A 25,045-nucleotide genomic window follows, 5' to 3' on the forward strand; every position below is an offset into this window, starting at 1 on the left:
TGTATAATTATCATTTAGTATACCCAGTAGGGTTTTCAAGCCTTTCACATCTACGTGGATTTATTTTATTTTAGAGTGAAAGTGACTTTATGACCCAATTACCATTAATGTGACTTATTGCATTATGTTAGGGAGGAGGAGGGGAAAAGACATTCTGATGAGGCGAGGCCGGCTGGCCTGATGCTCCTGCCCCAGAAAAGAGAAAACCGAACTCTGCTCCATTGTTAAAGCGCCGAAGCCCTGCGACCCAGCTGTTTTTTTCCTGACTATATAACTCTTTTCGAGATTGCGTGTTCCAGATATCCTACCAGATGTGCGTGTTCAAGGCCTGTGCAAGCAATACCAGAGCGCAGGTGGCGATAGATCTGGAAGCAATTTTGAGTTCAGAAGGTGTCAGCGTCAAGGACTGTAAGGAAAGACGAGCCACCTCAGTCCAGTGTTGCCTCCCTTACACGACAGTTGTTGACTGTTTTCGTGTCTGAACCAGCTTCTCAACCAAGCAAGAATCGGGGAAGCCAGGAGGGCAGCCTGAAATTCACAGGAGCGTGCGGCCCAGCCTGGCGGGCCGCCCACCTGGAGCGTGTCCGCGGCGTGAATTTCAGAACCGCTGGGCGGACAGCTCCCCGGCGCCGGGCGCGGCTGCGCAAGGGGCGGGCCAGAGCGCACGGACCACGAGGACCCGCCTTCCTCCCCACGCCCGCGGCCCGCTAGGAGCCTGTGGGAGGTGATCCCCGCGACAGACTGGCCGCGCGCCACGCCCCAAGGAGGTGGGGCGTCCGAGTATCCCCGCCCCCTCGAGGCCCGCGATCTCCATTGGCCAGCGGCTGGAGGTGCTGGAGGCGGGCCCGGTCCGCGGCTCGCGCCGGGGAAGGTCTGCGGCGCAACGCGGCTGCCGCGGGGAGGGCGCACGGGGACGCGACGGGGCCGGGCGCGGCGGAGACGCAGCGGGCGGGGGCGGCGGCGGCGGCGGTGGCGGCGGCGCCGGGCAGTGACTGAGTCTCTTCCCGCCGCGGCCGCAGGTAGCGGCGCCCGAGCTCCAAGGCGCATCCCGGGCTCGCGGCCCGAGCGGCCAAGACGGCGGGCCGGCCGGGCGCGGGGCGGCGCGCGCTGTGCTGCGGGCTGCGCTGGTGGGGAGCCGCGGGCCGCGGCGGGGGTCCGGGCCCCGGCGTGTGCGGCTGGGAGGCGCTGTGGGGTGTGGGCACGCGGGCGGCGGCCGGGGCTATGGCCGAGGGCGGCGGGGGCGCGCGGAGGAGGGCTCCGGCGCTGCTGGAGGCAGCCCGCGCGCGGTACGAGAGCCTGCACATCTCAGACGACGTGTTCGGCGAGTCGGGCCCGGACAGCGGCGGGAACCCCTTCTACAGCACCTCCGCAGCCTCGCACTCCTCCTCGGCCGCCTCCTCGGACGATGAGCGCGAGCGCCCCGCTCCTCCGGGGACCGCCCCGCCACCCCAAGCAGCAGATCCATTGGAGCTGGAGGAGGATGAGGCCGGTGGAGGCTGGAGCGCCGCGCTGCGGGATCGCCCGCCCCCGCGCTTCGAGGACACCGGTGGTGAGGATCGGCCGGGGACACTGGGATGCAGGGGCGCAGGGCGCGGCCTGAAGGCTGGAGTAAGAGTCAGGCGGGTTCCAGACACTCCCAACCCACACCTGTAATTTTCTGGAAGCAGATGGTTTTGGGAGCAGGGATTTAAACTAGAGATGGTCCTACTGCCCAAGGGGGTGGTCCCAGGTTTCTCGTGGGTGGAGACCACATGAGCACTTTGCCAGAGGCTTTCTGTCATCTGGTAGTGTCACACCTGTGGGCTCAGTAAAGTATGGCCTTCTTGGTGTAGGGGATCCAAATGCCTGGTAGGGCTGAGGCAGGGTCATTTGCAATATGCAGGACCTAGGTGCCAGGGGTGAGGCTGGTCGCAGCTGAAGCGCAGTGAGCGCCCAGTGCGAGGTCACCTCAGCATCTTCACTGAGCTCTGTTTTCCTGAGAAACTTCCTGTGGTGCCAGTCGATCTCTCGCTGAGAGGAGGGCGCGTGCTCTAAATTCGAGTTACTTTCAAGGTTTATAGACCAGACCCAGATTATGTGGAGGTGACTGGAGTTGAGCGCAGTGACTGCCACTCTGGGACCTCAGGCTACTCTTGGCTTCTGAGGGGTCGAATTCTAATTTGCAGCAGCTCAGCCCTCTGCTTTCTGAGAAAGTGGAGGCTGCATTCCCATTTGACACCCCCCACCCCACACCCCACCCCTACCCCGGTGCTGCTGTTCAGACTCCATGACTTCCAGGCAGGAGGATGTTACACCACATTCTTCTGTGAAGTGCACACAACCAGTGTGGATGCCCTTTGCATGATCCCCCCCCCACACACACACACACTTTGGATTAACCCAGGGTAGTGTATGCTTAGTGACACTGTAGTTATTGTTCAACCCAGCAAGAATGCAGGTGCCCAGGAGGCAGGCCCCAGGGACTGGATCTGGAAACCTTGCTGCAGGGAGCTGGAGGTGGGAAAGGTTGGCCCAGCTCTGGAGGGAGTGGTCTGCAACCTTGCCAGGCTGCGGTGTGGATGGGCAAAGTTGCAGCTGGATTGGAGTGCAAGGCTCCAAGTGGGGATATTTTAAAGCAGGGCCATTTGGCCGTGATTAACAGTACTCTAAATCTTGCTGTTGTGCTGTCCTGCATTTTGCCGGTGTGCCATAAAGGGCCTCCTGCCCTGGACAGCTGTTTTCCATATTGACTCCTGGGACTGTACCAGCCCAGTGCCCTGGTTTGGCAGTCTTTGTGCTGTGAGCCTTGGTGATCTCACGTTGTAGCACTTGAGATAGAAGTCTACAGAGGAAAACGCAGCAACCTCATAGGTCTCAGGGCAAAATAAGGACGTTGTGCTGGGTTAGGCCTAGTTTAAGAATGATGAAAGTTCTGGGGTTGAGAAGTGTAAACACACCAGAGTGACTGTTTACACAGTAGTTTACTGTAGAAACCTGTAAGTCAAGATTCTGAAGCAGGGCCCTTTACTCTGTCCATTGCGCACTCCTCATCATGAAGACCAGTATTATTTCTTAGGAACCTGTAAGTCAAGATTCTGAAGAATTACTTGCCGCTGGCATTAGATTCAAATCCTGCTTCCTGTCGGTGCCACAGAGTTTGCACATGAGCCCAAGAGTCACTGCAGGTACCATAGGTAGGCAAAGGCATTCGTGGCTCTTGGCTGGTATTTGTGGCCAGTGTTGTTTTTCTGCTCTAGGAGTGGTCCTGTCTTTTAAACTTAGGTCTGATTTAGCATTTCCTCTTTGTGGTACCGTCTCCCTGAGGGAAACAGGGGTAGAGGGGCAAAGTTAATGGCTTGTGAAGCACATGGAATGTGATATATCAGGGCTTAAAATAGATGGTGATTTCCAGGGTGGCTTGAGAAGATCCTCGAGCCCAGGATCATGGAGAGGGATGGATGTGTTTATTAGGAGGCCAGCTGCTGCAGCACTCAGCCAAGAGGTTGAGCTACCCACCTCCAGCGACGGGGACACTCCAACAATTGCTCTGCACCTCCAGGAATGCTCCTGCATCCCTCTCCCTTCTCTACCGTCCAGTTTGACTGGGTGGGTAGGGTGGGAGCGGGGAGAGGAAGAGAGGGGCATTTTGATTGGCTACCAGGTTTCATAATGGAGCATTTGCAGTTGCTGTGGCTGCTGCAGCCTGGTGAGGACTGCACAGGACTCTGGGTTGATATGGAACTTACTGACTTGCCCCACTGTAAACAATTGTATCTGTGCGTGAGTGTGACTATGCAGATAGTGTGTGGGAAGGTGTGCCTTGCCATTGCTGGTGGAGCTGGGGAGAGTGCCTCTCTGGGGTAGAATGCAGCTGTGTGTTCTCTTGACTCCTTTGATGACCCGGAGACCTTTGCTGCGTCTTTGGGCAGGAAGGAGATGCATGGTGGTGACCATTGTGCATTGAGCTGATGTCAGAGCGGTTCTGTGGCTCCATGGAGATGGTGCACAGAGAGAGACATGGGTGCTAAGCTGAGAGGCAGAGGGGAGGAGAGATACCCATGGTTACTGGTGAGAGTCCTGTTCCTTCAGACTGTTCAGGTCTTCGCAGCCTCACCCCTATTTCCTATGGCTTCAGCTTGCTGGGTGGAGCATGCGTGGGGAGTGAAGCACGGCCAGCAACGGCGGGGGAGTGGCTCTTTCACCTCTCCCAGGCTCTGCTCTGAGGTGTGGGTCCCCTTGGGAAGACTTACATATACATACTGCTGGTAGGCTGGGTGGCACGCTTTAACCCTTGTGTTGATGGGAGAGTCTTCCTGGGAACTGAACTGCTCTCTGGGAGCACAGGTCCAGCCTTGCAGCTGAAACCCCTAAAATAGCCCAGCCTCACTTGCCTTCCCGTTGTGCAAATCACCAGCGGTGTGCCCAGACTCCTTCCTGGGAGCAGTGTGGAATTCAGGCAGGCTGTGTTTGGGCTCTGACCTTCAGGTTTCCTCCTCTGAGCAGGCCTTCCATCACCTCTTACAGGAGGCAGAGGAGCAGGCAGCACCACGGTCTCGGCTCTCCTGTTCTAGCTTTGTTGGGTTTTTGTGGTGGCTGACTACGGTTGGGCTGTTGGAAGGAGAAGTTCACAGACAAGTCCCCTCCCATCCGTGATACCAACTGCCTGAGACTCCAGGAGGAGCCTGACCTTGGGAAGATGAGAGGAACATATGGGGCTGGAAATTAACGTGGTTGAATTTTTGTCCTTAGAGTTTACTGCTGGCTTATTTTATTATTATTATTATTATTATTATTATTATTATCATTACCGTTATTATTTTTGAGACAGGTTTCTCTGTGTAACAGCCCTGGTGGTCCTGGAACTTACTTTGTAGACTAGGCAAGTCTTTTATATTTAACGTTTGTAATAATTATTTATTATATATATTTATTCTTCGAGAGTTTCATGCATGCATGCAATGTCTTTTGATCATATTCACACTCTTCCTGCCTCCAACTCTTCCTGGACCCTCTTTCCCCACATCTGCCTCCCAACTTTGTGTTCTCTCTCTCTCATAACCTGCACTGTCTGATTTATGCTGTCTGTCTATGCAGGGATGTGGGACTATCCACTGGAGCATGGTCAACCTAGCAGGTAGCACAGCCCTAAAGAAAACTCTCTTTCCCAGCAGATATCAGCTCTATAGATCCTTAGCTAGGGATGGGGCAGCTGTGCCCTACTTCCACCCATCCTGGATTATAGACTGGCTTGATCTTGATCTTATGAATTCCTGAGTATTGTGGTTCTGTCATGTCCAGAAAACACTGCACCACACCACTCCTCTCCAGCCTCTGGCTCTTACATTTTCCACCCCCTCTTCTGCAGCGGTTCCTGAGCCTTTCTGGCAGGGGTGTGATGTAGATGTCCCACTTATGGCTGCGCCCTCCACAGACATTCCTTGAACTCTAATCATTTGTGACTCTCTCTAATAACACCATCTAGTGAAGCATTTCAGCTAATGAGTAAGAACAGAAAAAGGTTTCTCTTTAAGGCTAGAGTTAAGTGGGGTCTATGACCTGGGAGAGTGGGAGACCCTCCTGTGGAATCGGGAAATCGGTGCTTTCTGTCTTGGCTCTGTGCCAGGCTGCATGGCAGCAGGAGGAGCCTGGGACTTAGGGGGCTGCGACTGCAATCTCAGGCAGTCCTGCCTGACAGCTGAGTAGCCATGCAGGGCCAGTGCAGCTGGCTTCCTGGGAGCTCTGTATCCCAAGGATGCCCAGGGTGGGGAACCTGGAGCTCCTGGGTGTAGTTCACATCAGTAATTGCTCATCTGTGTGTTGGCACACGTCATGTTCACACAGACTCTGTGGTAGAGAAGTTGTCATTTCTGCAGAAGAAGACAGTCCTAACTTCCTAGCTGTGGGGGCAGATGGAGAGATTTGGCCAGATGGACACAAGGACACCACCATTCCCTAGTCAGCCCTACAGCTCTGGACAGGCAATTCCACCCCTTTTTGTTACTGGAACGTCTTTCAGCCCTGCCACCATACCTGACTTATCTCCACGTTAATACATAGAACTGCTTTTTCCCTAGGTGGGCGTGGGGGTTACTGTTCTGTGAGTTTTAACACATGAATATACTTTCATAACGAACCCTTGTCAGGATAGAGCAGGAGGAATCTGCTTTCCCTAGGAACATAGTGCTGCTTTTCTGGAGGCGGGACTTCCTGTGCAGGAGGTGTGGCTATGGATGCTGGCAGGGCCTTTGTAAAGTCCCCACTCATTCTAGAGTGTCAAACTCACCTTTATTTCTAAAAGCCGTGCTTGTGTATTTTTCCTAACATCATAACAAGCATCTTCACTCTAGAAAATAAAAAATCTATTAAATTTTTTTTTAGTCCCACAATTTTCCATTGTCTGGAGAAAACCAATTGTGATGCTAAATCTGTAAGTCATGTATAAGATTACATCATGATGGGTGAACTGAGTTTTAATTGCAATTAATGACTTGTGGACATTTTCCATTAAATTTTAAAGTTGTAAAATTTTAATGGATATGTAATATTCTGGTGATCTTTCTGGTTAGCCTTGAGCCTATGGCCTTAAAAATTATGATTGGGTATGTGTGTGTATGTGATGTGTTGGGGGGCATGTGTGCCATGGTGTGTGTTTAGAGATCAGAGGATAGTTGTATGGAGTCAGTTCTTGCCTTCTACAGTATATGGGTTCCAGGGATGTAACTTAGCTCTTTTGGCTTGCATGGCTAACACCTTTACCTACTGAGCCGTCTTGCTGATTAAATCAATGCTGTGATGACCGTTTTCAAAATGTAGGGTTTTTTTGACCCTTTATTTGACCCTTAACATAAAACCAGCATAATGGTATCAAGGGGAAGGATTTTTGTACATTTTTAGAGCTTTTGGTACCTGTTGTGAAAGAATCTTCTAGAAGCATACATACCTGTTTACACTTTTGCCAGCAGTGAGTGTCCTGGTTCATCCATGAGAAGTTTTGGTCATGTGACAAATACCTTCGAGAATTTAAGGCAGGATGGAGATTGGCTCCTGGTTTCAGAGTGTCCAGTCCCTGGCTGGCTCCACTGCTTGGGGTCTGAGGTGAGACAGGGCATTGTGGCAGAACTGGCAGTGGACTAAAGTGTTTCACCTCAGTAACAGCTGGGATGCAGGGAGAGGACAGAGAAGGAGGAGCAGGGGACAAGAAACATCCCTCAGTGGCAGGCCTCCAGTGACCTGTTTCCTTCAGCCAGGCTCACCTTCTAGAGTTCATATCACCACCTCACTAAAATGCCACCAGCTTGTGATCCACAAGTGGATGAAGGCTGCTTGCCTTGGGGACCAAGTCTTCATATCCGAGCCTTTTTTGGGGGGGCGCTGTTGTAGTCCCCTTCTGTTGCAGTGATAAAACATGGACTAAAAGCAACTTGTGGGGAGAAGGTGTCTATTTCATCCTACGCTTTCAAGTCGTAATCTGTCATTAAGGGAAGACAGGGCTTCAAGGCAGAGAGTTGTCCAGATAATGCCCACAGGCCAGCTTGGTCTAGGTAATTCCTCAGTTGAGGTTCCTTCCTCCCCTGTGACTCTAGATTATTGTGTCAATTTGACAATGGCAGCTAATCCGGACAGATGCTCAGCTCCAAAGTGATTAACATCTTCCTTTCAGGATAGCAAACCAGCATGTGATTTTGGAGATGTGCCTAGACTTGTGGGGAGTCTTGCACTCAATGAAGTATAGGTAGGGGGTATAACAGACTTGGGGTGCATGTGTTCTGAATCCCCAGCAGAATGACTTTTTACATAGTGCATTCATGCACCCACACAGATACAAGTCAGGGGCACCCCAACACCTGAAAGATCCTCCTGCTCCTCTTAGCCAGTACCTTCCTCTTCTAGAGACAGCCATTAGAGTTTTATCATGTAGAGTAACTTTGCTTATATTATGCTTTCAAGACTAAGTCCTATTATTGCATGTCTCAACTTTTTAAAAAAATTACTGGTAATGTTTAAACATTTATTATTTTAAGTTATGTGTCAGTATGTGTCTGCATGTGGGTATGTGCACATGAGTGCAGGTTCCCAAGGAAGCCAGAGGCATCAGATCCCCTGAAGCTGGAGTTAGAGATGGTGGTTAACTACCTGATATGGGTGCTGGGAACTGGACTCTGCTCCTGGAAGAGCAGCAAGTGCTCTTAACCCCTGACCCATCCATCTTTGCAGCTACCTGCATGTGTTTTTGTGGATCTGTAGTCCTCTTTCTTTGGGGCATGAATACCTAAGAGTAGACTGCTGGGCATAATCTAGATGTCTGTTGAGATTTTAGACGGGATGATTCTTGATTGTTGAGGTCTGTCCTGTGCGTCATACGACATTAAGCAGCATGTCAGGCCCACTTGCTTTTGCCCTTCTCCTCGGTGGTAATAGGCCTGTTTCTGGACTTTGTAGGGCTGGGGGACAGGATGGCCACTGCTGTAGTGGGTGGCGACAGTTTTCCCGTTTACTGTCCGTCAGCAGAGATTAAGACCTGCCAGGCATTAATTCAGCAAGCACATTGAGCCCTGCTGAGTGAGATAGGAAGCTGAGCAAGTTCAGTCTCCTGGGACTTGGGAGGGGGGAAGGGGGGTTACAGTGGAGGAGAAAGAGATGAGTCTCGGTGTGCTGCGATCAGGGGAAAGAGATTTACAAGGGATTCCAGAACAGGGTGGAAGAACAAGTGAAAATTAGTCAGGGATGAAAACTGTCTCAGGAGAGATGCCACAGTGGTTAAGATCTTGCAGAGGATCCAGCATCTATATAGTGGCTCACAGTGGTTTATAACTCCAGCTTCAGGGATCTGGCATCCACTTGCGGCTTCTGTGGGCACTGCGTGCACAGGGTATATACTTCCATACATGCAGGAAAAACACATAAAAATAAAAATAAATAAATAAAGCTCTTTATAAAGAGAAAGAGAAGCTGGGTGGTGGTGGTGCATGCCTTGAATCACAGGCAAAGGCAGGTGGAACTTTGAGTTCAAGTCCATCCTGGTCTACGATGTGACTTCCAAGGCAGCCAGGGCTACACATGGAAACCCTGTCTCAAAAAAAAAAAAAAAATGAGAGAGAGGAGGGGAAGGGACTCCATCTTCCCTGTGTAAAGGAACCCTGGGTGAGAATGCTTTGGACTTGGAGTTTGTATAGTTGCACCTCAAGTAACCCTGAGGAGCTGGACTCTTGAGTTGACCTTGAGGAGCACAGGACTCTCCCCGGCGGGGATAGAGGGTTTTAGAAGGTTTGTGGAGTGAGAGCTTGGAGGGGATGGTAGGGGCCTTCCAGGAAGATGGCTAGGAACTGGCAGTGTGGTAAAGTGGTCATAGTAGACTGGCGGCACTCAGGTCTCTGCACAGGGACTCCTGCTCTCTAAGCTGCAGTGTGCTGTGCCGGCCTTTGGCTCATGGTGCTTTGCTGGGGCTCCTCTTCTGCTTCTCCTTAGATCTAAGAGTTTGTTTCTTGTTTAGAGTTTCTTCGTTTATTTTTATTTCTTGGTTTCAGAGACAAGATCATACTCAGTACCTCAGGCTGACGTGGAACTTGACATGGAGCCCAAACTGGACTTTCAGTCCCCAGTGCGACCTGTACCACCACACCTGAATGGGATATCATTTTTAAAAAAGTTTTGGATTTTGGGGCATTTTGAATTTTACTTTCAGATTACAGGTACTCAGTTCAGGCTACTTTATCCGTTCATCAGTTAGTTGAGATTTGTTTGGGTTGTAACAACGTTTTGGAATAAGAGCCCAAACCTTCAATCTTTGTGTATCCTCATCCTTCTTGGGTCTGTACCTCAAGGGTGGAGTTGCTGCTTCCTACAGGAACGTTTTGGGGTCTCGCTGACTGTTTTCCTTTGGGGCTACACTGTGCGCAGGTCTCAGGAGCAGGATGTGGCTTGCTAGGGGTTTCTTGTTGCCCCCTCACACTGGCCGTAGGTTTTGATTTTAGTCGGTCTGCTGAGGGCAGAGGAGATCTAAGAAGGTCCTGATTTGGGCTCCCCCATCAACGACTGCTGGAGTTGAGCGTCTCTCTTATGTTTATTGTCTTTTGAATATTCTTTGTGTGTGTATACATGCTCGAGTGTACCTGTTCTATTCTTTTGCATGTAGATGTTCACTTTCTCAGCACGGTCCTTTGGAAAGACCACCCTTTCTCCATTGGGTTGTTTTGGTACCCTTGTCAAATACCTGTTGGCTGCTATTTATAGTTATGATTCCACCCCCTCTCCCTTTCCCCTCCCCTCCCTCCCTCTGCACCCCCTTTCTCTGGAGATTGAAGCCAGGTCTTGTGCATGCTAGGCATGCACCTCACTACTGATCTAGTCCCTATTTTCTGTCTTAATTCTATTTATGTCTCTTTTTCTTCCCATACTTTATAGTGAAATATCTATTTCTCCACAGTAATTTGAAAATAATATGCTGATTCCCCAACCCAGATCTTTTTCAGGCTGGGAGGATGTGACTTTCTGATAGAGCACCTGCCTACCATGCACAAAGCGCCAGCTTTGGTCCCCAGCACTGAGAATTAAAAAAAAAAAAAAAAAGAGTAAGACCTTCCGTATGTAAAACTTTTAACTTTCTGTCATACAGTTCCAGGGTTTATAACTTGTAATCTTTTCATGTCACACATTCATGGATGTGATCACAGACGCTAATACACACACGCACACGATAGATCAAATACACACTTTACCCAAATGGCTAACTGTTTGCTTAAGTCACGACGGAAGCTGACTGTAGAATGGACTTCCGAGATAAAAAGAATACCTTCTGAAGTTTTGTTTAAAAGCACGTACATTAAAATCTGTGAGTTGAGTGTTGAAAGGATCCACGGCATAGCTCAGGAGTAATAATTTTTCACCCTGTCAGAGCCTGGATCTTGCCTGCAGCTGCTCTACTGGGAGCTCATGAAGAGAGAGAGAGATGTTCACTTTTAGCAGGTTCAGGGGGTCCCCTCATCTGGGATGTGCTTCCCTTCCTGCACTGGCTCCTCTTTCAGGTTGGAGTATAGCTGTGAGGATTTGCGTGGTGGGAGGATGCCATTTCATTCACCCAAGCCGGAGCGATGGACCTTCTCACTGCCTCAGGCGTTCTTTGGGCATTTGTAGGAGCAAGTTTCAGGTTGGCCCACTTGTGGGTTTTTTGTTGTTTTTTTTTAACTCCTGTTTCTGCACATCGCCGCTGTTCCTAAGATTACTTGGAAAGGCCAGGAATGTGGCAGTGGACCAATGTGCTTTTCTTTCAAGCTAACAAAAATCATTGGTTTTGTGTCTTCCTGCAGAGATAAGTGGTGTGCAGTGAGGAGCGCCTCCCCTCCCAAGACTGATCACTTGGTTCCCAGGGTTCTTAGGGACAACAAAGCAGGAACAAGTCTGGGGGCTCCTTAGTCTATCGGGCTGTTGACTGCAGAGGCCTGTGTGCTGGCATGTCCAAATGTCTGCTGCTCAGGGACAGGAAATGCACGTTAACCAGGAGAAATCTTCTTTCAGTACCACATTTTCCAGGAAGAACTTTATAACAGTGGGTCATAGAGCAGATCTCAGTGAGCCTTTGTCTCTTGGTGGACAAATATTGGTGGCCTGTCTCTGGTGCTCACACCAGCCTCATGTAGAGTGGGGCTTTAGTCTCTAGAAATTAAAATGACAAGGACTTATTCCCACCCTTTGGCAAAGTCTCAGTGTGTGGTGTGGGCTGGTCTTGAACATATGGCAATTCAGCCGCCTCAACCTCGGCTGGTATCACAGACGAGAATCATAAGAAATCGACTTCATTTGGCAGTCCTATAGGATTTGAGTAAGTTCCAGGAGTGAAGACTGTTTTTCTCTAGAACTTCCTTTTTTTCTCCTGTACTTTGTGTATTCTTTTTAGGTCTAGACTGTTTGCCATGAGTGGTGTATTAAAGAGTGTTGGATTTTTGACCTGTTCCAGAATTTTCAACTTCTTGCTTTTCTGCTTTTAACACCTACTCACTAGATGAATTCCCAGATAGGACATTTCTCTGAAATAGTTATATCCCAAATGAAATTAAATGGCTATAAAATTACATTAAATTCTTAAGGGCTATTCAGTTTAGTTTTATACAGTATTAACTGTTTTAATACATAAAACAGTTCTACAAATATTATTCTACATTGTAAGCTATTTTTTTCTGCCTTTTATCATATCAGCTCTAAAAGGATGTTCTTTAAAAAAGTGTGTGTGTGTGTGTGTGTGTGTGTGTGTGTGTGTGTGTGTCTGTGCATGTATGTAGTTCTCCACAGAAGCCAGAAGAGGGTGTTGGATCCCTTGGAGCTGGAGACTTAACAGGCACTTGTGGGCCACTTGACGTGGGTGCTGGGAACAGAACCCAGGTCCTCTGGAAGAGCAGGAAGTGCTCTTGACTCTTGAGCCATCTCTCCAGCCCCAAGGATAAATATTCTCTAGAATGTTTGTCTAGGCTTTGGGGCTGAGAGCCGGCTAAGCAGTTAAGAGTACTTCTGCTCTTCCAGAGGACCTGGGATCGATTTCCAGCACCCACGTGATAGCACACATCTGTTTGTAACTCTGGTTCTCGTGGATCTGACTCCCTCTTTTGGCCTCCGAGGGCATCAGGCACACACATGGTTCACAGCCAAAACACCCATACACATGCAGTAGTAGATTTTTAAAAGTTACCTGGGCAACATACTTATTACACTCTTGTATTGACTGTCTAATTTTCAGGTATAGAAAACTTTTTAAAGTCTTAATTTATTTTGTGTGTGTTTGTGGGTGTGTAGTGGATGCAGAGGCTAGGAACCTGTTAAGCTCTTATTTCTGTTCTAAATTCAGCAGTAATGAAAAATTTTAATTATTGAAAACTTCTCCCTTGTCATTGAGTACATTTATTCCTTTAAAAATTTTATTCCACTTAAAGCCAGGCATAGTGGCACACACCTTTAATCCTAGCACTCGGGAAGCAGAGGCAGGTGGATTTCTGAGTTCGAGGCCAGCCTGATATAGAGTGAGTTACAGCACAGCCAGGGCACACAGAGAAACCCTGTCTCAAAAAACAAATGAAGTAACAAATAAGTTTATTCCACTTACATTTTGTACATGTGTGTGGAGGTCAGGCAACCTGTAGGAGTCAGTTCTCTCCCATGTGGGTCCCAGGGATTGAACACAGGATGTCAGGCTCGGTGACAAGCCCCCTTGTCATCGTGCCAGCTCTGGGTATAGTCATTCTTTCAGAATTTCAGTCTGTGTGGAGTTTGAGAATGCCTTTAGTTGGAGGTATGTCTATGGTGCTTAACTGTATGTGCCAGTGACCAGCCAGACAGTAGTAAAGGTCTGAGTTAGTTGTCTGGTGTGTGCTGCTGAGGTAGGTTTACTGAGGCATGGTGGGAGGCTACACGATTGACATTGATCACCCCTTCGGTGGGCTCCTGCTCAGGCCAAGCCTTGGCTCCGTGCTGGCCGATTGCCTCCTTGGCTCGTCTTGTTTTCTCAGGCATGGCTTCTGCGGTTATGACCTTCCCTGCTGTTACCCCAGCTGTGGGTCTGGGGTGTCCACACGACTCTGAAAATGCGTTCCCTACCTTGAGAGTGGGGGATTTGCAGAGGGGAGCGTCCCCAGGAGCCTGGTGTGCTGTCCTTGTGGCCTGCCCAGAGCTGCCCTGGCAGGGGCGTGGCCGGTCGGTGTCCAGTTCTTGTCAGTTGAGTTTGCTCCCCGTGAGAGATGGACCTTGTTTCCCTTTCATCTGAGATCCAGACATGTCACCAGGGAACACCCTGTGTCTTTTCTTGTCACCTCCGGGCAGAACTTGTGCTTTGTTGCTGCTCCCTGGTTATCCCTTTCATCCGTGCATCTCAGAGTGAAGCCTCCAGTCTCTGGCCTTACCTTTTGTGCTGCTCTCTTCATTCACCCCTGCTTTGCTCTTCTCAGTCTTGATCTCCCAAGTCAGTCATTCAGCAGTTGTTGTTGTGACCACCTTTGCGGGAAGAGCTGTTTAGGGGGGGATTGGGTGTCACTGTGGCGGTCCTGTCATGACGCCCTTCCCCTTCCATGTATTGCAGGGGAAATCCTTTGGGTACTGTGATTATTTTAATTAAAATTCAAGCTACACCTGTACCCTCCAGCTGCTCTTTCTTCTGGGGTGTGTGGTCTGTTTCTTCTGAGCAGGCTTTCTGCCTCTGTTCCTGAGACTCTTTTTTGTTTGTTTGCTTGCTGGTTTTTTTTGTTGTTTGTTTGTTTGTTTGTTTGTTTTGTTTTGTTTTGGGGTTTTTGAGACAGAGTTTCTCTGTGTAGTTTTGATGCCTGTCCTAGATTTCACTCTGTAAGCTGGCCTCGAACTCACAGAGATCCTCCTGGCTCTGCCTCCCAAGTGCTGGGATTAAAGGCATGCACCACCACCACCTGGCTTCCTGTGACTCTTAAAGTCAGCACTTCCTATAGGCTCCTGGGATCTAGGTTGGTAAGGAACTGGCACCCTACTCCCTTGAGATTTTGCTTCTGGCAGCAGCTTTGGAGTTAGGGTCCTGCTGCTGTTTGTTAAGGCAGATGGGGAGCCTGTGCCAACTCTGGTTCCTGTCTAGAGTCCATGCACCTCTAAAAAGCTACATACTGACCTATTCCAAGTGTGGTGGAAAGGTGGGTACCGCTGGGGTGACTTTAGACACCTTATATGTTTCTTTGAAAAAACATAGTGAGTGCGTCTGCACACACGTGTGTACATGCTATGGCATGGGTGTGGAGGTCAGAGGATAACTTGTAGGAGTTGGGTTTTTCCACCATGTGGGTTTAGGGATGGAATTGAGGTCATCAGTTTAGGTAGACAGCGCCTTTACCTGCTGAACCATCTCAATGGCCCCTACCTTGGGTATTTCTCAGGGTGGTGAGGGAATCAGAATCATACAGGTCTTGATACTGATCGATGATAGCCATTGTCTGTTGCTTTACAGCTGATAGGCATCTCTGACTGCTTCTCTCAGTGGTACAGCAGAGAATGTTGCAGCCACACTTCCCAGGGAGCTGTGGGCGTTACAGTGTAACATCATTGAGCCTGGCACTTGGGTGCCCCTGGGGCAGCTGGCTCTTTCTTCCGCTCTTCTGTTACCTGTGTGGTGCGTGGAGAGGCATATGAGGGTCTCGGTTCTGAGCACATTACATCTCAAGTACTGATCCAGGCTCTCGGGACATGCTTGTGAGCAGAATCGAGGCCTGCCTGGGTGAGGCATGTGCTCTGTAATGAGATCGTAGCCAGCAGGAAACATGACACATGGATAGCATGTTAGGAGAAATGTTACAGAAGAAGCAGTGGGCAGGATTCAGGGTCTCAGTGACGACAGGGAAAGGATCACACCGAGAAGACCACACTCGCAGGTAGTAAGGGTGTTGGCCAAGTGCCCATTCGGGAAGTGGATGTTGCGCCCACACAGGCAGGTGAAGTCCTTCATGAGATCTGGACTGCAAGCTCAGTGGCCGTAAGGTCCCAGGAGGGGTGAGGGGCAAGCCCAGGAAGTGGGGACATAGAAGAAGGAGGTCAGAAAGTTAAGAAAGGGGAGGTGTGAAGGGGTCTTGTGGGACATGGCTTACAGGGTAAGACACAAGGTAAGTGTCTAGTGTCCTTTAACAAAGGAATATGGGGCCTAGCATGGGTTTTGAAGAAATGTGCCCAGTTGACAAGATGCCACAGGGCCTGTGTGTGATTGTAACCTGGGAAGAGATGGTGGAGGTTTTGTGCCCAGGTCGCAAGTCCCCCAAGCAAGACCACCACAGAGCCGATATCTGATGCAAGCACACAGAGGTTTTTTAATAACAAAACAAGCAAGCCCGGGGCTTGGTCCGACATCTGATACAGAGGGTGGAGGAGGACGGCCCTGAGCACTCACTCTAAGGGGTTTATATAGGAAAGGTTTACTTGCAGCTTGGGATTGGACGAGGGGGCTAGGGGTGAGGTAGTTCTTTGAAGTTACTGTCTGAACTATAAGCATGAGGTTACTGTTGACTAACAGGATTCAGGGTATCTTAGAGACATAAATTTTTACTCCCTATGTCCTGCTTTTGCTGAACCTAGGATATACACATTCAGATTTATTATTCCAGTCCTATTTTCCCATAAGTTCAATTTCTGGTCAGTTGAGTCCATTACTCCCCATATCCTGTTTTGCCAAGTCCAGGATACATAGATTTATTATTCCAGCCTTATCTTCCCATGGGTTCAACTTCTGGTCAGTTCTAAAACTGCTGGTCAGCAAATGCCTTTGGGGGTGGGGGAGTGTCTCTCAAGATGGCTACTGATTTTTCCCTTTCAGAGGTAGGAGTGTTTGTTTCTTGGTGTGTTTTGAGTTCTGGTGCCTTGATAGGTTGAGAGGTTGACCCTGGGAACTGAGTAAAGGAGGGATCGCCAGCACCATGGGCAAAGAAATAGTGCTGTCTTGGCGAGCTTTGGATTTAGCAGAGGTTCCGGATGCCATCAACAGTATCTTCTGGAGACTGCCCAGCCACCTGGCCCTTTTTCTGTCATGTCACTGTTGCTGTTGACAGTGCTGATTGTGTCCATCTGAGGACCAGACCAGAAGCATGGCACACATGGTCCATGATGTTGAGTGCATGGATGTTGAGGCATGGGGTGTCATGGTGTTCCTTTGTGGAGTGAGTAGGTGCGGCCCTGTATTGTGTTCTTATTGTGGTGACAATAAAAAAGCAGCTTAAGCAAAGAAGGGCTTTATTTTGGCTCACATCTTGAAGATATAGTCCTTCACAGATATCGTATGTCTTTTTAATGACCAGGGGGTTGTCTTCTAGGTGATTTAGATCTTGTCAGTTTGACAATTTTAACCATCACAAGCTCCATGAGAAGACTGGAGGAAGCTGGGTCTAGATGAGAATGTGTTTAAACTCTCAGTAGTACTGAGTGACTCACCCCAGTAACATCAACAACCTCTTAATGTAAGTTTGTCCCAGATACTCCTCAGGGGCACACTTGCATAGGAAAACATACACTGTTTATTGGATATTGAAATTGAACTGGGAGCTCTGCACTTTGATTTGCTAAATCTGGTCCCTCATCCTGGCAAGTTCTTGTTCATTGCACGTGCCACCCTAGTAACCTGTCAAGTTGCTAAGTAACAGGACTTGACTTTGAAAGAGCCACTTGATTTCTGTTGGTTCCACTGGGCCCGTGGGTCAGCCTTTTTAACCCGGTCACTGAGCTGCATGTCGGAGAGTGGGAGTGCTCCACATGTCCTGACCACCTTCAGCTTCAGTTTCTTCTTCATGGACGAGCTGTTCGCGGGCCTGAAACTGGGTCTGCCGTCCTGCTGGCTGTGCAGGCCACAGGGAGGAGATACAGGTAGAAGATGATGCACAGAGGTGCGGAGTCCTCAGTGCCCGGAAACTGACATGGTAATCAGCGGAGGAGTCCGTACTGAAGCACAGAGGCCTTAGGCAGGTTCTGTTGGGGCAGACAACTCTGCCCGAGACCTGTTTGTAGTTCTGTCCTCAGCATTTGGCCTGCTCATGGTTACCTCTTGTCCATTCAGGGCCGAACAGTGTGGCTGTGTTGTCCCACCCCCACCCTGCGCCAACATCTAAACTCATGCATTGAAATCTTAATCCCACTGCCTCCGGATGGGACTTTATTTAGAGACAGGGTCTTGAAAGAAGTGATGAAGTCTTAAGTGGAGTCATTAGGGTAGGCCCTCATACAATCTCACTGGTGTTTTTAAGAGGGGATTAGGATGTAGACACACAAAGGGATGAGAACATGTGACCATGTGAAGAAGATGGTCCACAGGTCAAGGGGTGAGACCTCAGGGGGAGCCTGGTTTTGCTCTTGTATTCCCTCCAGGACTGGGGAGTTTCCTTATGTGCAAACTACCTTGTCTATGGGACTTCTTATAGTAACTACACAACTGATGAGGTGAGAAAGATCAGATGATTAGCTGACTCTAGGGGTTCAGAGGAGATGTTTTCGAGGGGGTGGGCCCTAGCCATAACCTGCTGGGACCACAGTGCCGGGAATAAGAGATGTCAATACAGACTTGTAGGTGATCTGGGGCTGTTGCTCTACAGCTCCTCTGGGGCACAGCTCCTGAGCAGAGGAGCCTCCAAGCCAGTGTGTGTATATAGGGGCAGGGGATGCCACCCAGAATGAGCCTGCAGTTGTGTGTCACAGCCTTGGATGTGAAACTTCCCCTGGTGGCAGAGGTTGGGTCCCATGAGGAAAATGTCACCCTACTCAGAAGCCATCAACAATGTTTGTTTGTTTGTTTGTTTGTTTGTTTGTTTGTTTGTTTTGCCTAGGGTAGCTAAGGGAGACTGTGCAGTCTGAAGACACAGCTCTCACTGAATCTGCATGTGTAACACCCATGGGTTCCTTGAGGAGGTTTGAGGAAATACCCTAGAGCGATCCTTATGGCATTGACATCGCTGGGTAATTAAAGAATCTCTTTTATGTCATTGTTCTTAGGAATCAACTTGATAAATATTCTTAATTCCCTGGTGTTGCTTGGATTAGCGTGCCATATAAAGATGTGATTTTCTTTATAAAAATGTCACCTCAGATTCAGAAACAAGTCTTAGAAGTCAGGGTTAATTGGAGAGGACACCATCGAAGCTGGGTTCTGGATTTCCAGTTTGCTGTGCTGAGCTCTTGTGATGTGCTGCTCATCCTGGTTAGGATGGAGGAGGCTAGCTGAGGAGGCTGTGCTTTCGATCGCCTTTCTAGGGACTTGGGCTGAGAGATTTGGCCAGCGCGGTTGGAGCACCACTTCATAGACAAGGGAGCTTGCCAGGCGGCCTTCCCTCACAGGTCTCAAGCTGGGATCGCTGGACGGACTCCATCTACAGTGCCCAGTTCAAGGGTCAGAGTGAGTGTGCAGGTGTGTGTGCTCACACAGGCATATGTGCACGTACATGTAGGCATACTTGTAAGCTCCTGTGGTTGTGCTCGTTCAGGCTTGGGTGTGCTCATGCAGGTGTGTGCTCATGCAGGCATGTACTTGTACATGTGTGTGTTGGTGCAGACATGTACCCTGCAACTGTATTCCTGGATGGGCTGGTGTGGACCATGGCACAGTGTGACTCCTCCTCCTGGGACTTGAACATACATCTGGGGTTTTGGCACACAACAGCCTGAAACTCTATCCTCAGCTGTGCTGACATGCCTTCCAGCTGTGCCTGGAAAGGCTCAGGTGTGGCTGTTGGCCTTTAAGGAGGCCTGCAGGTATGTGAAGTTGCATGGAGCCACCAGTTTTACAGAAGGATATTAAAACATTGGGGGCCATTTTACTTGGCTGGTGTAAACAGGCTTGTGACTGATCTACCTCGTGGGTAGACTCTCTCCATTGGTGTTTTATGCAGGGAAGCAGGGCTCTGAGAGGGCACTGACCTGCTTGGATTCTCAGGACAGTAAGAATGTAGGATTAGGGTTAGAGCTCATTCCTGTGGGGGTGGTCCATATAAGGGACGCCTTCCATGCCTGAGTGTGGAGTGACCCTGACCAAGGGTTGGGTCTCCAAGGAAACTGAAAGGTAGTAAGCTTGTTTTGTTGAGCCCCGAATGAGGGCTGTGAGGGGCATATGTTGAGGAGCTGTGGGCAGAGTGTGGATGAGAGAATCTGGTTTTCTTCAAGGTTCGCAGCCCACCCAGAGAGTGATGAGCAGAGAGTGGGAGGGAGGTGGAGGCGTCCCAGAGATTCACGGGTTCTAGGGGCCTGTGGAATCTTTTCTTCTTCTCTGTTGGGGTTGCTGCCTTGGGACAGAAGTCTGCTCTGTGAGGGACAGACCCTCTCCTGTCCCATGAGAACCTCTGGTCCTTAAAGGTCTATGGTGGAAGGTCCCAGATGGACTTCCCATTGTGTGTCTCCCCTTCTCACATCCTCCCATCCCCTCCTGTTTCCAGGTCTGGAGCAAAATCTACCCTCCCTTCTCTACCCAGCTGCCCATCTCCTGCTGTTCCAGGTGCTTGGCTGGGGGGGCTATGAGGGTACTGCTGCTATCGGTTCTCTTCCTTGGCTCTCCTTCCTACCAGCCAGTACTGTTCCCTGGGGCTCTGTCTTCCATCCTTGACCCTCAGGATTTGTTTGGCGTGCCCCTCCATCAACTTCCAAGCCTCAGCAGGAGCCTGGGGGAGGGACAGGGGCTGATAAAAGCCACTGCACTAAGGGACCATGTGGGCTTCAGCTGGATGCGTGGACCAGTACGAGACAGGGCCATTCAGCCAAAATTTTGGAGGTAGGAAATATAGACAATTTTCTGGCTGTGGACGTGTCCCCATGGAGCTCGAGATGAAGCCACACGAGCAGATGCAAGAGTAGGACAGAGCCCCAGTTCCAAGGCACCCTCCCAGTTCCTGTGAGCAGAGATAAAGTGAAAGCTTTTAAACTGGGCTTTGGTGGGGGATGGAGCCACTCAGTGACATTTGAAGCTTTTGTGAGCGAGACTTGCATGGTGGCCTGTCTTTGCTCAGAAGGTGCTTTGCCTTTGTGAGCTTTCGGTCCTGCCCGATGGGTTATAGGGAGAGGAGAAGGCTGCGGTCTCTCGGAGGTTTCTCAGCTACACCCTTGTGATATGATGCCAGTTCCCTCCACCCTCTCAGAACAGTCCAGGTGTGGTGTGGAACCAGGGCCAGCTGGGGATCACTGTCTTATAGCACACAGAGGCCTGAAAATGGGGAAGCAGGCATCCAAGGAAGTTAGGTTTCCATCTGCACATCTGGTTGGGAAGCTTTGCAGCCCAGTAAGCCTCGAGCCAGCTTTCCCTTGTGAGATGTTCATTTCGTCTCCTGCTCCTTTCTAACTTTGTCTGTCTGTGAAATGAGTGCATGCCCAGCAGGATGCGTGTCTGGCTCCCTGTGCAGAGGGAAGGTAGCTGGGTCCTCCTAGCTTCTTCTCACTGCCACTGAGCACCAAGGAAAGGTACATGGTGGGGACTCATTTAGTCTAATAGTGTCAGAGAGACCAACACATCTGTGTTGGGAAGCCTCTTCTATTTATTGCTATTGGAAATGGTATGGGTGGGGTTTATCTCTGGAAAGAGTGCATTTGCTTCACTGTGCTCCAAACATCATGGCAGTGGAATTTGTGCATGGCTAGGTACTATTACTCTGTGTGCACTTGGGGTCCTAGAAACTGTTCCATTGCATCAAAAGCAAGTGTCAAGGAGTGTCTGGTGTTACATTTCTCCCTGACACCAGCACTGGGTGGCAATGCATCCTGGGACAGTCCCTGTTGACACAGACTCCATCACATCCTCGTGGGTGATGATGAGGCAAATTCATGTTTTCCCTGGGACAGAATGAGGGGCAAAATGGGAAAATTGCATGATTGTCGTTCCATGTGCAGCTTCTGACTCCTTCCCAACTGCTTCAGCGACTAAACAAGAGTGAGTCAGGGACCGCCCTGCACCTGCACTTGGAGCTGCTGCCATCTCCAGGAGTGGACTCTCGGCCACCCCACCTCACCCACACTCAGGAGCACAGGCTTTGGTATGTGCTGTGCCTTCCCGGTAACTTCAGCCTAGGCACAGTGGCTAGTCAGTGTGAAATGAGATGGACAAGCCGGCAAGCATCCATACCGTTCTAGAGTGGGGTCCTTCCAGGTACTTCAGGCAAATGAGCGCCTTCCAGCCATGGGATTTATTTATTTATCTATTTATTCATTTATTTATTGAGACCCAACCCCATGTAACTCAGGCTGTCCTCAAACTTGCTATATAGCCAAGGATAACCTTGAACTGCTGATCCTGCTGCCTGCACTCTCCCGAAGCTAGAATGATAGGTGTGCACCACCATGTCTACTTTGTGCAATGTTGGCAGATGATCTGCCAGCTGAGCTACATCCTCAGCCTCAACCCATGATTCTGAGCTATGGGTACAAACCGGGCAGGGAGGGGTGGCTGTTGTCTGAGAACACCACTCTGGTGATCCTGACATCATACTTATGCTCCATCACACCTGTGCTCCAGATGAGAGGCCCAACCATGAACTTGGGTCTGGACGCCCCCCCTCGCCAAGCCAAATTTATTTATCTTATGTGTGTGAGTGTTTTGCCTGCATGTGTATATGTGTACCACCCATGTGCTTGGTACTCATGGAAGTCAGAAGAAGGTGTCTGTTTCCCTGGGGACTGGAGTTACAAAAAGTTGTAAGCTGCCATGTGGTAACTGGGAATTGAACCCAGTTCTCTGTAAGAGCAGTAAGTACTCTTAACCACTGAGCCCACTCTCCAGCCTGCCCCCACTTTTTCTGATGCCTGCTCACAGACTGCTGGGAACACAGCGTCTCAAACATGCCTGGGTTGGTTTTGCTTGCTGTTGTCAGAAAAGATACGCTGCAGATGAGCTGAGAAACAGTTGAGAGGCTGGGGCTTTTGCTGGGGGACATCAGGGTCTGTGAGGAAGCTGAGGCCAGGGACAATGGGCCAGTATGTACATGTAGGTGTGTGGTGGGTTGTGCCGTGTCTGGACCTTTTTGCTCTGAAAGGCAGAGGGAACATGGACCTGAGTTAGCGGTGGTAAAGAGTAGTGGTCACTCAGATGCGGTGATGTAGGGAAGGGCGTCTGATTACTCCTCCCTGCTCTCTGCCTGATGCTGTCCTGTGATAGAGTGACCTCCAGAGTGACTTGCTATGTTCTGGGGCATTGTTTATGCTCGGCTGCTTCTATCCTAGCTTGGTCATTATCTGCTGGGCTATCCCAGCTTGGCTGTCCACTGCTGACCCAGGCAGTTTTCATCTTCTCATCCTCTGCCTCCCTGCTGTATGATTTGGGCAAGCCACTTTCTCTCTGGGCCTCGGTTTCTCCATTTATTTAGTTACTGTTTTGATTTATTGTTTATTTATGTTTATGTTTATTCGTGTATATGTACATGTGTGCAGGTATGTGTGCAGGTGTGAAGGACAACCGTGGGCGTCCTTCCTCGGGAGCCATCTAGCTTGTCTTTTAAGACAGTTGGTCTCACTGGCTTGGAGTTCACCTGGTGGGCTAGGCTGGCTGGTCACCGAGCCCCAGGGACCCACCTGTCACTAGGATTATAACTAGGAACCACTGTCCCAGCCGTTTTTAAACCTGGACTCTGGGGGTTGAGCCCAGGTCCCCATTGTCTGCATAGCAGGCACTTTACCAGCTGAGCCGGCTCCCTGGCTCACGCTCCTCTTTTCTTAAAAGACAGGGTAAGGACAGCTTTCTCATTGTAGGTACTGCCCCTTTGGGGACAGGATGATGTCCTAAGTCGTTGCAAATGGGTTGCACTTTTCCATCTCCCAGGTCACAGGTGAACTCTAAAGACCGAGTCGAGTTGACCTTGATTTGGCTTAAATTAGCGACTATGGCAAAATACTCAAGGTAAATAACCTATAAGGAAGAGAGGTTTGGTTTGTCTCACAGTTTCCGTTCGTGGTTAGCTGGCTCCATAGCTTTGGGCCTGTGGTGAGGAAGAGCATCATGGGGATCAGAGAGACCATGGGGCAGGGAATCCCAGTATCCCCTTCTAGGGCACCCCCACCAGTAACAGAACTTCCACTAGGCCCCACATCCTAGAGGCAGACACATTGCCTAGAGCAGAGAGCCTTCCATGCGAACTTTCCTGAGACACTCCAGATCCAAACTGTAGTGTATCTTAAGGCTGAATTTTGTATATTGTAGCTGAACATACCATACATGACTTTTCAGTGCCTGTTGTGTTTTTAATGATTTATTTATTTTTATTTTATGTTGCATTGGTATTTTGCCTGTACATAGGTTTGTATGAGGGCATTAGATCCCCCGGGAACAGGAGTTACAGACAGTTGTGAGCTACCAAGTGGGTGCTTCAAATTGAACCCAGGTCCTCTGGAAGAGCAGCAGTACTCTTAACCACTGAGGCATCTCTCCAGCCCCTTCAGTCCCTGTTTTTAATAAATCCTTTTGCAGAACTTGAACATTTCCACAGTCCTTCTAAAACTCTGGCTTCTGGGCTCTATGCCCAGTGCCTGCAGGATGAACAGCCTTCCTCCCCCTCCAGACATCCTGAAGACTGTGGTTCTTGTAGGTGGAGGCACCCAGCCTGGGGAGTCTGGGCAGCCTTTCATCTGTCATAGAAACGGTACCCATGAGTACACCATGTGTGTTTCTTTGCTTATTTTTTTGTATGTATGTATGTGTATATGTCACATGTGTATGATTGTATGTACATGTACTGCACATGTGTGAGTGTACATGTGGAGGTCCCAGGTTGACATCGAGACTTTCTTGATCATTCTTCAACTTGTTCATTGAGGTAGAGTCTCTCAGTTGAACCCAGAGCTCCTGATACAAGCTAGTCTTGCTAGCCAGCTTGTTTCAGAGATCCCCATCTCTGCCTTGTGAGTCCTGGACTTACAGGTGGGCCCATAGCCACTGGCCCTTTGTGTAGATTCTAAGGCTCTCAACTCCAGTCTTCATGCCTGTGCTGCAAGCCCTTACCCCCAGGCCCTGTTTGCTTGTTTATTTACTTTTGAAGCAGGGTCTCATGAAACACAGGGTGGTCTAATATGGCAGAGGATGACCTTGAACTTCTGATCCTCCTTCTTTCACTCCCAAGTGCCCAGATTACTGTCATACCTAGTTTATGTAGTGCTAGGATCGAGCCAAGGGCTTTGTACGCACTAGGCAGCACTTTTAACAACTGAGCTATAACTACAGTACCCACCATATATATATCTGAGGAAAATTCCATTTACTTCACAGAGCCACAGAGGTTTGGAAACATCACTACAGAGTTTGAGTGATGCCTCTTCTTCTGAAGGAATTCACTCAGCAGGGGACTCTCCTCAGCTTCCTCAGCTTCCTCCCAGCCTTTCCAGAGAACTGGCCATAGCGGATAGAGAACAGGTTGACAAGTGTCTGCATAGGAGTACCCAGCTGTAGAAGTCCTTCCTTCCCGTTCTCGGGCCTGACTCCGCCACAGCCTGAGGCGGTAGAGTCACTTTGCCATGTTCTTTGCCAGAACAGTGACAGGTGGCTGGCTCCTCGGGAGACCTTCTATCCTCCTGCTCACTCTGCAGTTTATTCCTGGGCCAATGTGGGTAATAAAACCAGAGGAAGCTGGGGTACATGTTTGAATCA

The 25,045-nt window shown here is 49.7% G+C and overlaps 1 protein-coding gene across 1 annotated transcript in view; it reads left to right on the top strand.

Annotated features, from left to right (window-relative positions):
- Positions 1–1,221: 1,221 nt before the first annotated feature.
- Positions 1,222–25,045, top strand: part of Pgbd5 (piggyBac transposable element derived 5) — a 64,793-nt gene continuing 40,969 nt past the window's right edge. Inside the window, exon 1 of the mRNA XM_059262490.1 lies at positions 1,222–1,549. Coding sequence (XP_059118473.1) covers positions 1,222–1,549 — 328 coding nt within the window. The remainder of the gene's footprint in view (positions 1,550–25,045) is intronic.

Source organism: Peromyscus eremicus, chromosome 5, assembly GCF_949786415.1.
Source record: "Peromyscus eremicus chromosome 5, PerEre_H2_v1, whole genome shotgun sequence".
Classification (NCBI taxonomy): domain Eukaryota; kingdom Metazoa; phylum Chordata; class Mammalia; order Rodentia; family Cricetidae; genus Peromyscus; species Peromyscus eremicus.